Here is a 14,883-nt window from a genome sequence, read left to right as displayed (position 1 = left end):
TTTTGTACAAGCTGAGACATTGTCAAATTTCATCCCATTTCCCTAAAAGAAATCAAAAAGAAGCAATGCCTCTGTGGGGATTAGTCATAGGTCTCACATATTTATCATAGAATCCTACCACAGAATGGTCTGGGTTGGAAGGGACCTTAAAGATATTTTAGTTCCAGCTCCCCTGCCATGGGCACAGACACCTCCCACTAGATCAGGTTTCTCAAAGGCCCATCCAGCTTGGCCTTGAAAACTTCATAGTCCACTGAAAAGTTTATTCTCTAGCACAAACCTTACATTGAAGGCACCTGATTTTGACATCTCTCCCATCCCAGCAAATGTAGTTCAACATAGGCCAAGGGAAACTCAGCATCAATATCCTTGATTTAAAAGATCAGAAGGTGGAGCTAAACAAGTGAAAAACTGAAGGATGAGTAAGGAATGTGAATGGATTATTTAATCCAAGTGTCTCCTCTTTTTCACCAGATGATCAGAGACTCCTTGCTGTTGCAAGTTTTGTGACTATCTGAATACAAGGTACACCTTAGGATACCACCACTGCTGAAAGGGGACAGCATGAACGGAAAAGCCACCCTGAGCTTGGAAGAGTCTAACCTTATGAAATATCTTAGCTTGTAGCAGAAAGAAACAGAAGCACTCCAGGAGGGATTACTCTTTAAAGACTTCAAGTTTGAGTTGAAAATTATCTCCTTTTCATATCTTTTGAGAGTTCCCAGAAATGACCCAGTTGTAAATGATTCAACAATGTTCTCGAGCAGGAAAAGCACAGCTGCACTGAAGAATGCTGCTGTTCCAACATGAGCTCTCTTCAGAGGTGCTGACCCAGCTTTATAGAGGAAATTTTGCTTGAAACTGGTGCACTTCTTTTCCTGAGTATTTTCTCAAAAAATACATTGAAGTCCATATTGAAATTAATAGGTAGAACTGTTTGGATTTGAGTAATTTCAGACAGAGAAATGCAGAAATTAAGAAAATGACAAGAAGATATTAAAGAAACATTTACCATGTGTTGATGTTAGTGTCCTCTAAATTATTCATTGGGTTGTAGAAATTAAAATTCAGTCAACAGCTCAGCCCTAATTCTGTCTAGCTTAGCCACAGTTTTCACAGGATTCAATCCTGCAAAGAGCCATCTTGCCTTTATCCTCTGCAGGAATGCAGGAGAAACTAAGAAAAAACCATAGAAAATTATTTTCTTTCTCAAAAGAAAACAGAGCATAATTGTTTTATTTTGGTGCTAGTTTACTGATTTGAAAACTTTTCCAAAAGTCCTGAGCTTCTAACAACCATCTCTGGCTCCAGAAAGGTCTGCTGGCTGCTTCTGAGAACAAGGATACTTTGCTTTCACCCAGATTTGGATATAGAAGGTTATTGGATGACAAGTTGTGTACTAATGATCCACCTTTAGGAATATGGAGACAGTATCTTAATCCAGTCACATGTAATTTACTTAGTACCACAGATCAAGTGTCTGATAAAGCTGGAGCAGGAGTTTTTTTCTGTTTCCAAGTCATTGGAACAAGATTAGCTTTTGTGTCATGGTTTTATTTTGTCCTTCTCAACATTGTATTTTTAGTAGTAAAAAAGAGAGGAGCACAAAACTGTTCACAAAACACAGAAAACACTGGTTAAACACCTGTCTGACTGTGTGTGTCTTCTATTTCAAGGTTATTTTGTTAAGATGTTTAACAGTAACTCCCACTGTCACCTTCTAAAGATAAGACTATTCCAAAGCTGAGCATTGTTACTAGGTTGGCTCACAAATTGGTAATGTGATGGAAATTCCTGAAGAGCTATCTGCCAAAAATTGCATCTACTATTTCTGGTTGACATGTTAAGCCTCTGCTGTGTTTGCTTACTGAAGGCTAGCTGACCAGATAGCAGTGGGATTTAAAATATAAAATAGACATGAGATGGGGAGTGGAAGGGGAAAGTACCTGGTTTCAGTGCAGAAACAAAAATAAGAGTAGTAGCACAGAAAAAGTCATGGTAGAAAACTATTAAATATCAGTTGTAGTTTCTAAAATGTCAGTCCAGAAAGTTTGTAACAGTTAAATATTAACTGCTGCATGGAAATGGTTGTCATGCTGTGTGGATAAATGCTGCAGTTCTGAATGTCTCCAGCTGCTACACTCCTTCAACACACGTATTGCTATCTGCACCTCGCCTGTAAAAACATGAATTTTAAGTCTGACCTCTTAATTCAGCCTCTCAGACAGAAAGGGAACCATGAGTACCCTGGATGCTGAAATACCACAAACTTAAGCATCATCAAAGAGAACTTTTTTCAAGACAATGAGCCTCTGAATCTCGCCGACACCAAATACTGTTGAATTCGATAACAGTGGACAAGGATGCATAATAATATCCAGATATCTCAATAGGGATGTAAAAAGTAAAGTGAACTCATAGGCTGCACATGGATCACTCAAGAAATTAATCTGCTTGTGGAACACTAAGGAAGCAACTGGATAGTCAACACAGTATTCCAGATCTTACCCCAGGGAATTCTGAACAGCTCATGCAGTCAGGTGTTTGCTATATAGTGATGATTTGGTCCTGAGAAAGCCTATAATCTTCAATCCTCCTTCTTATTTTTAAGTTCTCATAATTTATGAAGGTTTTCTACCATTTCTGCCAAGCCTATTTTGGATTCTTTCCAATTTCCCTGCAGTTTTCCTTGCTTTTTGCCTGCGTGAAGAGTTCCCATCAAGTCTTTAAATTCCCTCTATTAATTTTAAATAAGAACAAGCTAACCCTTACTCTTTTCCCCATGAGTCACTTCCACAGGTTCTTATATGATTTCCCTTAGCTCTCATTTTCAAGGACAGCTATCTCATCTCAAGGACATGGACATGTGGAAAAGCTGTATGCAGGATGCACTGTAATTTTTTTCTCCTTTTTATATCTGTAGAACAATCTTAACATAAATCACTCTCCCCTGGGTAATGGAAAACAAAATTTCCTTGATTTCCAGCATTTGTAAAAGTACTGAAAAGACAAAGGACTTTGTTTCTACTAGTTTTGAGTCTTCTTAACCTACTTTATAGGTACTTTTCTGATTATTCTGATCCAATAATTGCTAGTTGGTATCTCCAATATTTGTTCTTCTCTCAGCCTTTCCTACCACAAAAATCCAGAGAAGCAATGAATTTATGTGTTCTCTCTCTGCATTCAAATGTGGCAGAAGAGATTATGGATTTCCAAAGTCATGTCACTTGAATATATTAGACAGGATTTGGCCCATTTCAGTGTCAGAGTCCTAGATAGGTTTTATTGATGATAGTAGGTAGGATTAGATTAGATTAGATAGTCCATTTAAGAGCATACTGCAGGACCATGATGTGTATGCAAAGTTTATGCCAAAAAAAAAAAAAGACAGACTGTTCAGAATCCTTTTCTTGAGTGACCATTAACTCAGACAGAAGGACAAGTGGCCTTACAGGAAGGAGCCCAAAGAAAGAGAATAGCTGATGATACTCTTGGCACATCACTGAGAGAACATTAATGCAGTTAAATGAAATCCCAGACAGAAAGCCAAATGGCTTGTGCCTGAGATGCATTGACAAAGTGTGATTGGTCTCTTGCTGATTTATGTGCATGTGTGATCCAGATGAAAATTTGGGATTTCAATTGAGATAATGTGCATAATTAAAATAAATAAATAAATAAATAAAAATTACCAATGCAGTGGCAGAGGTTGATGGAATCCAATTGGAGAAGCAAATCAATAAGAAAAAATAACTCTGTTGCTATTTTGTAATCAGCTATATAGGCAGTTCAGCAATTAAATCACTAATCAGACAAGAGCTGGATGACCTAGGAAGGGAGTAACCTCACCTCTCAGCTAGATGGGAAGTTTTACAGTGTCTCAAGGAATAAATAAATATGCTCAAAGAAATGTTTAACAGATACAAAACAAACAAAGGAACATTTTAGGTTTCAGTTAAGCTTATGGTTTATATGGAAACAGTTCCTATTACAGATTAGCACTATAGTTTGCTTACTTGGAAGCTACTTTATAATGATACTGGTTTTATTTTGAATATAAACTTTTTTTTTTGTCAGCAAATGGAACTGCAAGTTATCTTTGTGTGCCTGTGGGTTAGTATTTACGTTAAGTTTTTATTCATTTAGCTTCTTTTATAAGCAGAAAAAATTGATAGCCAGAGGAAAAGACCAGCTGAAGTGAAATCCTGGAAGTGTTCTTCTTCTGTGTGCACTGCTCATTTATACAAAGAGGTTGTGGCAGTTGTAATGGGAAACAATTACCTGCCTGATGGCTGGAATGAATTAACTGAAAACATAGTATTTACATTTTCTTTTCTTTTCTTTTCTTTTCTTTTCTTTTCTTTTCTTTTCTTTTCTTTTCTTTTCTTTTCTTTTCTTTTCTTTTCTTTTCTTTTCTTTTCTTTTTTTCTTTTCTTTTCTTTTCTTTTCTTTTCTTTTCTTTTCTTTTCTTTTCTTTTCTTTTCTTTTCTTTTCTTTTCTTTTCTTTTCTTTTCTTTTCTTTTCTTTTCTTTTCTTTTCTTTTCTTTTCTTTTCTTTTCTTTTCTTTTCTTTTCTTTATCTTGTTCCCACCCCCCTTTTTTTATTTAATCCTAATTTTTTCCATATCATTCTAAACTGCCTGGAAGGTCATCATGACAGTCTGAAATTACCACTGTCTTGTGATGCTGAAAGAGCTATTCAGTATTTGGGGTTTTTTCAAGGCACTTAAACACTTCAGTTGCCATATTTAGGACTGGATTAATTTTTATCCCTCAATCCTTTCACAGTACACAGCAATGCAGAGTGATATTGACACTGGAGGCAGTTATAAAACATTTGCCTGAATGATGTAAATTGACATGTATACAAATGGACATTTAAACAAATGCCCTTTGGACATGAAAGTGGAATCTTTTTTTTTTTTTTTTGAGCTCATTAGGAGATTTATTGTTTTCTAAATCAGCTGGAAGGTCTCTTCCAAGCTTTAATTTTAGTATTGGATCCTTTCTTGCTCTAATTCTCCAGCACTAAAAGCCAGATAATTTTGTGACAGGGTTGTTTCTTTTTGCTTTAACTCAGTACAACAGCTCAGGGGCAGTGAAGGAAAACTCAAATCACAAAGAACTTTGTTATGGTACCTGTCAGTGGATATTTATTAGACAGTCACTTTCTGTCCCAGTCACCCTTTCTGATGTACTTGGTGGGAACTGTACTTTGGCTCTTATTATTTTGCCAGCTTTTTATTGTTTTCTCCCATATGTTAACACAGACACGTGTGTCTACTGTAGCTACTGTGTAGCCAAGTCCAGAAAACCAGAGAAAGGCAACCATCTCAGTGTCTGATTTCAGGAGAATTTTTCCAAAGAAGAAATGAAATTTCCCGCTGAAGTTTGCAACAGTTACCACTATTTGATTAGTTGCAGTTGAGACCTATAATTAGCTCTTATTTAAGAAGACATATGGCTCCAGCAGATGGTAAAGGAATAAAAGCGAGTTAGATAAACAGAGCTATTTGCACAAGATTTTCTGGTCTGCTTTGGTTATATTTTGCAGTGTAATGCTTAGGTTCTAGCAAGATGGCACATTGTTCATTCAATGAGTGCCCACATGTCTTCATTTTCTTTAAAAAAACAACAAAATTAGTATGGCCTGCGAGTGTTTAAGAATTTTGGCAACAGTAGAATAAATTAGGTTACAAGGAAACCTAGAAATTAGAAAATCCATACCTATTTTGTAGGGACTCTGAACAAGATCCAACTCTTCTTTTGAGGTTAGAGGGAATTTCAGATGCTGAAGATGAAGAGACAGGGCAGCCTAAAGTGTATGTCTGGATAGGTGAGGGAGGTAGTCAGCCACTAGATAGATTTGGGTTATGATATTTAGTTCAATTTAAAGTGTCTTGTGCTGTGATTTACCAACAGTTGACTCCATTGAAGCAGATTAGGGAAGATCACATGAACTGCTGACACAACATGTCTGTGTGGGTAGGTAACAGAAGGTTTGTGGGTAGGAAGGTTTCAGAATGTTCACAGCTCTTTCTCCAGTGAGTGTGTTGCAGTGTCCTTCATCTGACTGTGGCTGAGTGACCTGGGAGAATGAATCAATCCATCTACCTTTAAAGATATCATATGTCTCTGAGACTTTGTGTGGGAACCCAAGTACAGAGACCTTGGCGTGCTTTCTGTGGCACTGAATGAATCTGAAATACAAATGTTTAAGTGTGCAGAGTAATTCATGAAGAAATATTTACAGTAAAGTTCTATTTATCAACTGCAGCATCTTGATTACTCTGTGTTATTGAAAAGCATCTTTTTCATTAAAGCAAAACAGCAGAACCCTTTTTTTCCATTTATCTGAACAGTAGCTAATAATTATTTTCTCAGATAGCAAAAGATACACACGAAGTTGCTGACAATTGAGTAATTATCTTGTTTTTAGTGCTTTAGTCATAAAATCATAAAGTCATAGAATGGTTTAGGTTGGAAGGGAACTCAAAGATAATCTCTTTCCAACCCCTCTGCATGGGCCGGGACACCTCCCACTAGACAAGGTTGCTCAGAGCCTCATCTAGTCTGCCCTTGAACACTTTGAGGGATGGGGTTTCCACAGCCTTCCTGGGCAACCTGTTCCAGTGTCTCACCACCCCCACATTAAAGAATTTCTTCCTAATCTCTGATGTAAATCTTTCAGTTTACAATCATTATCCCTTGTTCTCTCACTACAAGCCCTTGCAAAAAGTCCATCCCCAGCTTTCCTGTAGCCCCTTCAGCTACTGGAAGGTGTTCAAAGGTCTCCCTGAAGCCTTTTCTTCTCCAGGCTGAACAGCCCCAACTCTCTCAGCCTGTCTTCATAGGAGAGGTGCTCCAGCCCTCCAGTCATCTTCATGGCCCTCCTCTGGACTCACTCCCAGAGCTCCAGGTTCTTCCTGTTTTGGGGGCTCCAGAGCTGGGCACAGCACTCCAGGTGAGGTCTCACAAGAGGAGAGTAGATGGGGAGAATCCCCCCTCCCTTGACCTGCTGGCCACACTTCTTTTGATGCAGCCCAGGACACTGTTGGCTTTCTGGGCTGTAAGCGCACATTGCTGGCTCATGTTAGCTTCTCATCATCACCCCAACTCCTTTTCCTCAGGACTGTTTTAAATCCATTCTGTACTTGTGCTTGAAATTGCCCCGGCCCAGATGCAGGACCTTGCACTTGGCCCTGCTGAACTTCATGAGATTACCTCTTAAGCCTGTAGAGGTCCCTCTAGATGTCCTCCTTTCCCTCAAGTGTGTTGACCACACCACACAGCTTGGTGGTGTTGGCAAACTTGCTGAGGGTGCACTCAAACCCACTGTCCATGTTGCTGATGAAGATGTTAAACAGCTCTGGTCCCAGTACTGACCCGTGAAAAATGCCATTCATCACTGGTCTCCATCTGGACATCAAGCCATTGATTACTTCTCTTTGAGTGTGACCATCCAGCCAACTCCTTATCCACTGAGTGGTCCATCCATCAAATCCATATCTTTCCAATTTAGAGACCAGGGTGTCTTGTAGGACAGTGCCAAATGCTTTCCCACCCAAAATTGTGGTCTCTAAATCTCATAAAGGCATTAAAGAGACTAAATCTGAAGTAAGGTCTGGTTTATATATGGATTTTTTTCCTGACTGTATAATTACTCCCTATTCATTTTAGACCCCCTTGCACCATACCAAATAAACCATAAATAGACAAGTCTAGAGAAAGCAGGATGGAAACCTGAAGTCATCTTTCTAAAAGGCTGAGTTGTAATTTTATATTAGAATTAAAAATGTATTATTTCATTTGTTCTCTGCTTTGTGTGGGGAACAGGAAGCAATACAATCTGTCCAGCAGTAGAGTGGCAGGACTGAATTGTCACATTTCCTCCTTCCTTATTTTGAAAAAGTAGTAATTAATCTTACTTCTCTGGGCACTGAATAGAGGACAGGGTCAGGATAAACCCTGTCTCTGCTCTTGGTTTGTCAAAACCAGAAGTTGGAGCATACTAAAAGCAGAGGTAATGGAGGTATGTGAATATGATGCTTTCCCCCCATAATTCTCAGCAAAGCTGTGCTCAAGTCTTATAAATTTAAAATAAAAGTTTTGTAGGAAAAAATTTCCTGTGGACGAGGTTTTAATGTTTTTTTCTTCTGGAGAACACAGGTTTTGGTTAACGGTTGGGTTCAATGATCTTTAAGGTCTTTTCCAATCAGGGTCATTTTCTGATTCATTTAGATTTAATGTTCTTTGTTGTGTAGGGAAATCTAACATGATTTAAAGTTATTCTTAACAAGGTAGTCAATTTTGAAATAAACCAAGGACTCAGTTCCAAGGTGTTCTTCATGGTTCTGGCAGCTGTTGGAAGCAGAACTACAAAGTAATTCAGTGATGTAATGGTGATCATACTCCGCATGGTCTCTGTAGTACAACAGAAAACTTCTTAATTTTAACTGTTTCTTTTCTTCAGAAACTCTCTAAAACATACTGCTTTTCATTCATGACTTTGAAAGTGTCCTCCTATCCTAGGAATGTTATTTCATGCAAGAGTTCTGATGTAGGGGCTGTGCAATTAAGGGCTGTTTTAAAGCCCTGAAAAAGTTAATGCAAACAGAACTCCAGCATTTCTCAAAGGTCAGATTATACCAATACTGTGGGGTAAACATGGATCTCAGACTGGGATGCTTACTATCTTTGAAAAGGTTTGCTGGTGAACATTCATTCCACTTTTCTTTGGCAGTTATAGACATCAGGAGGACGCACAATTGAAAATTTAATTATGGAAAGAATCCAGCTGTCAAGATTGGAGTGTGCTAATCACTTACATGGCAAAAAGATTGCAGAGGGCATAAAAACCAGCCAATCCTATTACTTTGCAAACAGCAAGGGTTCGTATGATTTAGGTGGCTCTGGGGAAATCATTCATCATCAAGTCTCAGCTACACCAAGACTTTGTCATTTCAAAGTCTCTCCTTGACAGAAATCAGAGGTTGAGATATGTGTGTGTCACTGTCACTTGATTCTGTCAAGGTGAGACCATTGTTTGTTTTACTCCATGGAAATGTTATTGACGTAGAACAATGATGAAACTTCTCAAATCATTTTTATAGAGGTTAAAAAAAATGAGTAAAGGATGGTTCAAATAAAAGAAATTAGATGTAAAGGGTATAAGGGAGATAATATAGCAATGGTGAAGAAGAGGAAAGATGCTATAGAAGCTCAGAGTTGAAAAATTAAAAAAATAAGTGAGAAATCTGGAGAGGACAATTGGGATAACTGGCCAGTGGAGTTTGGGAGGAGTGCTAAGCTATCTGGTGTCTGTATTAGGATCTTAGAAAGTTCAAGGAAGCAGTTCTGACCTGCAGAATATTATCCACCTCTTTGCTTGCTTTTCCCTAGAAATGTCTTCCTCTCCTCACATGAAGAGAAGTGGTGTGAGGTGCTGCCTGAGGAAAAAACACAAATTTGAAAATCAGGAAGGCTTAGGTCCCTGTCAGCTCTGTGCATCAGCTAGGGATGCTGCCAGTCTGGCCAGGCAATACTTTCAGTTGTGGTTCTTCTAGTAGAAGCTATTCTGGCATATCACACCCCTTCAGAGCAAAAATACAGTAGTAGATTGGTCAACCAAAGTTGAACTCATTACGAATTGCAGACCTATGGTTAAGTGAGTTTGAGCAAATGGAATGTTTCTGTAGGGAACTATGGCTTCTGGTGACTTCCTTCAGGTTTCAATGCCTTTTCTTGAAGATGTTATACCAGATTTTCTTAGCCACTGTTTATTAATTTCCACTTTCCTGTTCCAACTCTCTCTATACTCTGAGGCATTATGCAAAATTATTCTATTCTGTTCTGTTCCATTCTATTCTTTATTTTTCTTTTATATTATATTTCATTCTTCAGGGGCTTTTTCACATCTGCCACAGACACTCATCACTACCACCCCAGTGTCTTCTTACTGGGAATGGTCATCAGAAAAATAGTTTCCATTCTTAATACATTAAGATGAAGATGAGTAACAAATTTACTTACAGGCCACCTATCCATCAGTTCCTTCCTTGTAAGAGATTCTGGACATATGTTTTCAGGAGCCTTCAAAAATCTAGATAGCAAAACCTCTCTCTGAATCTTTAAAGGGATGAACAATTTATGTAGGATGTAACTTTCAGAAATCTTCATCTATAGAAACTTCCAGATGGGAAGATGAGGTAGACAAGAGTGTATTTGGGAGAACTTGGTGAAATGGGCATAGAGACAGTGGGAAAACAGGATGTAACATACTGACTGGTCTGTACAGGTAGCCTATGCCAGATGTTTGAAAGCCTACACAGTTGCAAAGAGCCTTTATTCCCTTCCTTTTTTAAAAATGTCATTACTCACTAGTCTGTAAAGGGATTGCTAAAGGTGGCTGTCAAAAGGCAGTGTATTTCCTGTGAAAGAACAGAAAGAGAGAAGTGGATCAACAGGCTTTTTTCATTGTCTAAAATGAATACTGGTTCTTTGCTATGGTTCTTACAGCCCTGAGAGCTCTTTCACTTTCCAGAAATTTGAAGAACTATTCAATCCAAAGAAGATAAGCAGTAAGTGGAATAACCACTTAGGAAAAGGAGGCAGGAAAATATTATTCCTTCTGGCTTAAGGGACACCACAAGTGTCATAAATAAATCTCCTAGTTAGGAACTTTACTGAGGAAAAGTTCCTTACCACAAACTCAGCTTTTCCTTGTTGAGTTCACCAAAGCTCAAGCCTTTGAAACTGTGGAATAAAGAGCTAAATACAGGTCAATACAATCTCAGCTCCAGCTCCCACCAGGGAATGAGAGCTCCAAGCATTTTCCACGCACTGTGTCAGTCTTCTTTGTACTGCCTGTGAGTGCTGAGCAGTGCAGGCAACACTCAGAGCTGTCTGTGTAACTGAGGTTATGCTAGAAGTAGGTTTGGGAAAGCTTAGAGTTTCAAACCTCTCTCACACCATCCTGCATTTTGTGCCAAAGGACAGAGTGGCTTGTGTGGACATGGGAATACATCTGCTATGTCTCCTGCCAGCAACCTTCTCTGAATCATGTCAGCTGTGGCAAAAGCCAGCCATCACTGTCTGTGAGCAGACAAGTCTGTGGATTTAGAGAGACATGAGTGTCAGAAGGTATCCCAGGTTCATAAGGAAGCTTGTAAAAGTTACCAGGATGATGGTGTTTTCATGGAGTAGACTAAGGAGGAGTATGTTTGGTGCAGGTACCACTTCCTGTTAGTGAAAGAAGCTTGAGTGCAGTCATGCAGCCTGATCCCTGTCTGTACCTTAAAGTAAGTGTGCTGGAACACTGTTCCCTTGTGCTGCAGGAGGCAGGATGCCTGCATTGCTCTTAGCATTGCTAAGACATCTTCACGCTGCCAAGTGCTCCTCTGAGAAGACTCTTGCCACAGCCTTACATCATGCATTAAGTGAGAAAGAAGCAGGCAGTGGACACTGAAATAGGGAGGGATGTGGTGTGTGTAGATGACCGCACACCCACCTGCTGTAGTTCTCTGCTAGATCTCTGCAAAGGGAGAAGAGCTCCCTGCTTAAAACTGATAAATTTTTGGCCCTGTAGTATTTTAGTCACTCACACTGATATAAGACAACTCTAAGCATCGTAGCATGTCTTTGACTTCGACCTTTCAAACAAGAGGAATGACTCTTTGTGCCACCTTGCAAAACTAGATGCTAAAGCAATTACACACAAGGGGTGGTCAGTGCACGAGTGTGTTTGGAAAGAAAATGACATTAAACTTTTCATCCTAGAAGAGTACCAGTATATCAATATCCAAATCAAATAACATAAAGCTTCCTTTGTCTGCCAGCTAGGAATAAAAATGCATTATACCCCTAATATGATTTTTGCAGTGTCTCTAATATGATGAGGTTTAAATTAAAATGAATATGCCTGCATGCTTATGAAGAGCTAATCAGGCTGAAATATTCTAGCCTAACTGTTGTAGCACAAGGAAATAAATGTGTATTTATCTAGGCTGCCTGTACTTCTGTATACCTGTTGTGCAGGATATGTAATGGGAAGACAACAGCAGGGTGAACCATTTAAGCTGCTCTGGGTGTGCCTGGTAAAAGTCAGTAATAGGAAAATGATTTGAACGTAGTCGGGATGACTGCATTGTGGTCCTGCTAATTAATTAGCTCAAGCCTTATTGGTCTAGCAGGTATTATTATTAATAAATCCTTTCATCTGCACCATATGATTTTTTTTGGGTTTTTTTGAGAAGGCACTACTTTGTCTGCATTACTCTTGTTCCAGCAGACCAGCGCCACAAAAACTAATCAGTATAATGACAAAACTCTATTCATTTACACACTGAGGCCTTTAGTACATAATAATAATAATAATAATAATAATAATAATAATAATAATAATAATAATAATAATAATCCTTTCTCTTATTTGTTTATTTTCCCCTCCTTAACCAAACACTGCCTTGGGAAACTTCATTCCTCTGTCCGTCTTGACTCACTAACTTCTGATTGCAAAATGTGTATTATTCTTGCACTGAAAAGCAAAGCAGTAGCTTTAGCACAGCAGAATAGACTTGTCCTGATTAGACATTCATGACAAACCAGCAGTCCCTGAGACTTTGTGACCTGGAATTTTATCTTACCACAGCTCATGGACTGAAATAAACTCTACAAAGACCCAAAACACATCTTAACAGGAGTGTACTTCCAGTGCCTGAAGGGATACAGGAAAGCTGGGGAGGGGCTTTTCACCAGAGGAGATAGTGATAGGACAAGGGGTAATGGTTTTAAACTGAGAGGGGAGATTTAGGTTGGACATTAGGAAGAAATTCTTCACCATGAGGGTAGGAAGCACTGGAACAGGTTGTCCAGGGAGGCTGTTGATGCCCCATCCCTGGAAGTGTTCAAGGCCAGGTTGGATGAGGCTTGTGCAGCCTGGTCTGGTGGGAGGTGTCCCTGCTCATAGCAGGGAGGTTGGAACCTGATGATCTTTATGGTCCTTTCCAATCTAAACCATTCTGTGATTCTATGATTGTAGGAAAGTTTCAAAATACCATTTGCTAAAGGACTACATTTCAAAAGCTCACATTCCTACCACGTTGAATGCTGTAAAGGGACAAAACTAGCTCTGAGTAAATTTTGCAAGAAAATGTTCTCAGAGGCTACGGAAGTTGAATTAGGAAGGGATTATCCTTAACAGCCAAGACACAACTTAGAAGTACCTAACTCTGGTGCCCGGGTGTTCATTAAATAGTCACACAGTCATGGCAGGATCCTCTGGAAGGAATTCACTGTAGTAAATCTTGTTACCTCCAGTGTGAGTTTGTACAGCTAAGCAAGTCACACTATTTTCCTGTTAGTGGAAGAAGAATTACTCAACAAGTAGTGGACTTCAAGCAAAAATTTGCTTTCAATATAAAGCACCTGTCAGATGAATGATATCTTTAATTCCCCGGGCTCCATTGTAACTAAAACAATATGTATACCCTGGAGGCACCATAATATTTAGGAAGTACAAATCCTACTGTACTTTATGTGAAGTTAATTTGTGATGGTGTGATTCATCAGCACACGGATGAAGCTATTGACTGTATGAATTCAATGTGGAGAAGCTTAAGGTTTTGGTTCTTGAGTTTCTCAGATTAATTCCAATTGTATGGGCCAAAGTAGCAGGTCTCAAATGGGTCAAAGGCCTGAAGGGTTACTCAGGACTTCTTGGCATCTTGAAAAATAAAGGCTACATTTTAATTTTGCTATATTTTAACTTAAGATGCCTCTGCAATTCCAGACTCTACATTCAAGATCTGCTATTGGCTATTGTCCCCTTTTCCAAGAAGTAACTTCTGGGAGCAGCAGAGATTGCAAGAAAACTTTCTTTTTTGAAAGATGCCAGTTGTAGATATAACATGAAGTTATACCTCCCTAGAAGTCATTTGATGCTTTTTCTTTCTTTAGAAATAAAATCAATAGGGTAAGTGCTGTCACAGGGTCAGCTATTCTCATTTTGAAATTCAACCTGCCTACAATTTAACATTTATTTCCTTTAAATGCCACTTTCGGGAACCTGCAACCCACAATAACCATCTCTTCCAATACCATTAATTATTGAGAACACAAGTGTTTAATTACAAGTACTAATGCAACTGGCCTAAATAATCCTGGAATGAAAACATTGGAGAAAAAATAATTTCCCTGCAGAAATCACACCAGGAGTCTCTCTGTGTTTTATGCAGGTGATTCCAGCCTTTGCTCAGCCTGTGTTCATGAAAACAACGTTTACAGCAGAATATTTCAGATTTTGTACAGAAATGAAGAGATTATTCTCAATGAATCAATGAACTTCAGAGTGCACCTGCTTCTGGATGGAGAAAGGGTGAGTAAAAACCAGGAGGGCTGGGATTTGAATCCTTCTACCTTCTTTAGGTGTCCATTGCACAAATATATCCATTTGAGTTCTCGTGGGGTCCATGTGCTGTCAAAGGTCTCATCAATGTAGCTGATGTAGGTAAAGGCATGATTTTATTTTGAGAGGTGATTGTCCTGCTGTCCTCAGCACTGGTGAGGCCAGACCTGGAGTATTGTGTCCAGTTTTGGGCACCTTAAATCAAGAGACATCTCAAGGTGCTGGAGCAAGGGCAGAGGAGGGCAACAAAGCCGGTGAAGGGCCTACAGAATCAATCTTATGAAGAACCCTTGAAGGAGCTGGGAATGTTTGGTTTGAGAAAGAGAAGACTGAGGGGAGACCTCATCAGTCTCTGCAACTACCTGACAAGTCATTGTAGAGAGGTTGGTGCTGGTCTCTTCTCACAGGTAATTAGTGACAGAACAAGAGGGAATGGCTTCAAGCTGCGTCAGGGGAGGTTTAGACTGGACATTAGGAACA

General features: G+C 39.1%; 1 protein-coding gene across 1 annotated transcript in view; it reads left to right on the top strand.

Moving 5' to 3' along the window:
• Positions 1–14,883, top strand: part of FAM135B (family with sequence similarity 135 member B) — a 208,918-nt gene that overhangs the window by 116,955 nt on the left and 77,080 nt on the right. The window contains exon 4 of the mRNA XM_051611777.1: positions 14,234–14,373. Coding sequence (XP_051467737.1) covers positions 14,234–14,373 — 140 coding nt within the window. The remainder of the gene's footprint in view (positions 1–14,233; positions 14,374–14,883) is intronic.

Source organism: Apus apus, chromosome 2, assembly GCF_020740795.1.
Source record: "Apus apus isolate bApuApu2 chromosome 2, bApuApu2.pri.cur, whole genome shotgun sequence".
In the NCBI taxonomy this organism is placed as follows: domain Eukaryota; kingdom Metazoa; phylum Chordata; class Aves; order Apodiformes; family Apodidae; genus Apus; species Apus apus.
This window is presented reverse-complemented; position numbering and strand designations above follow the sequence as displayed.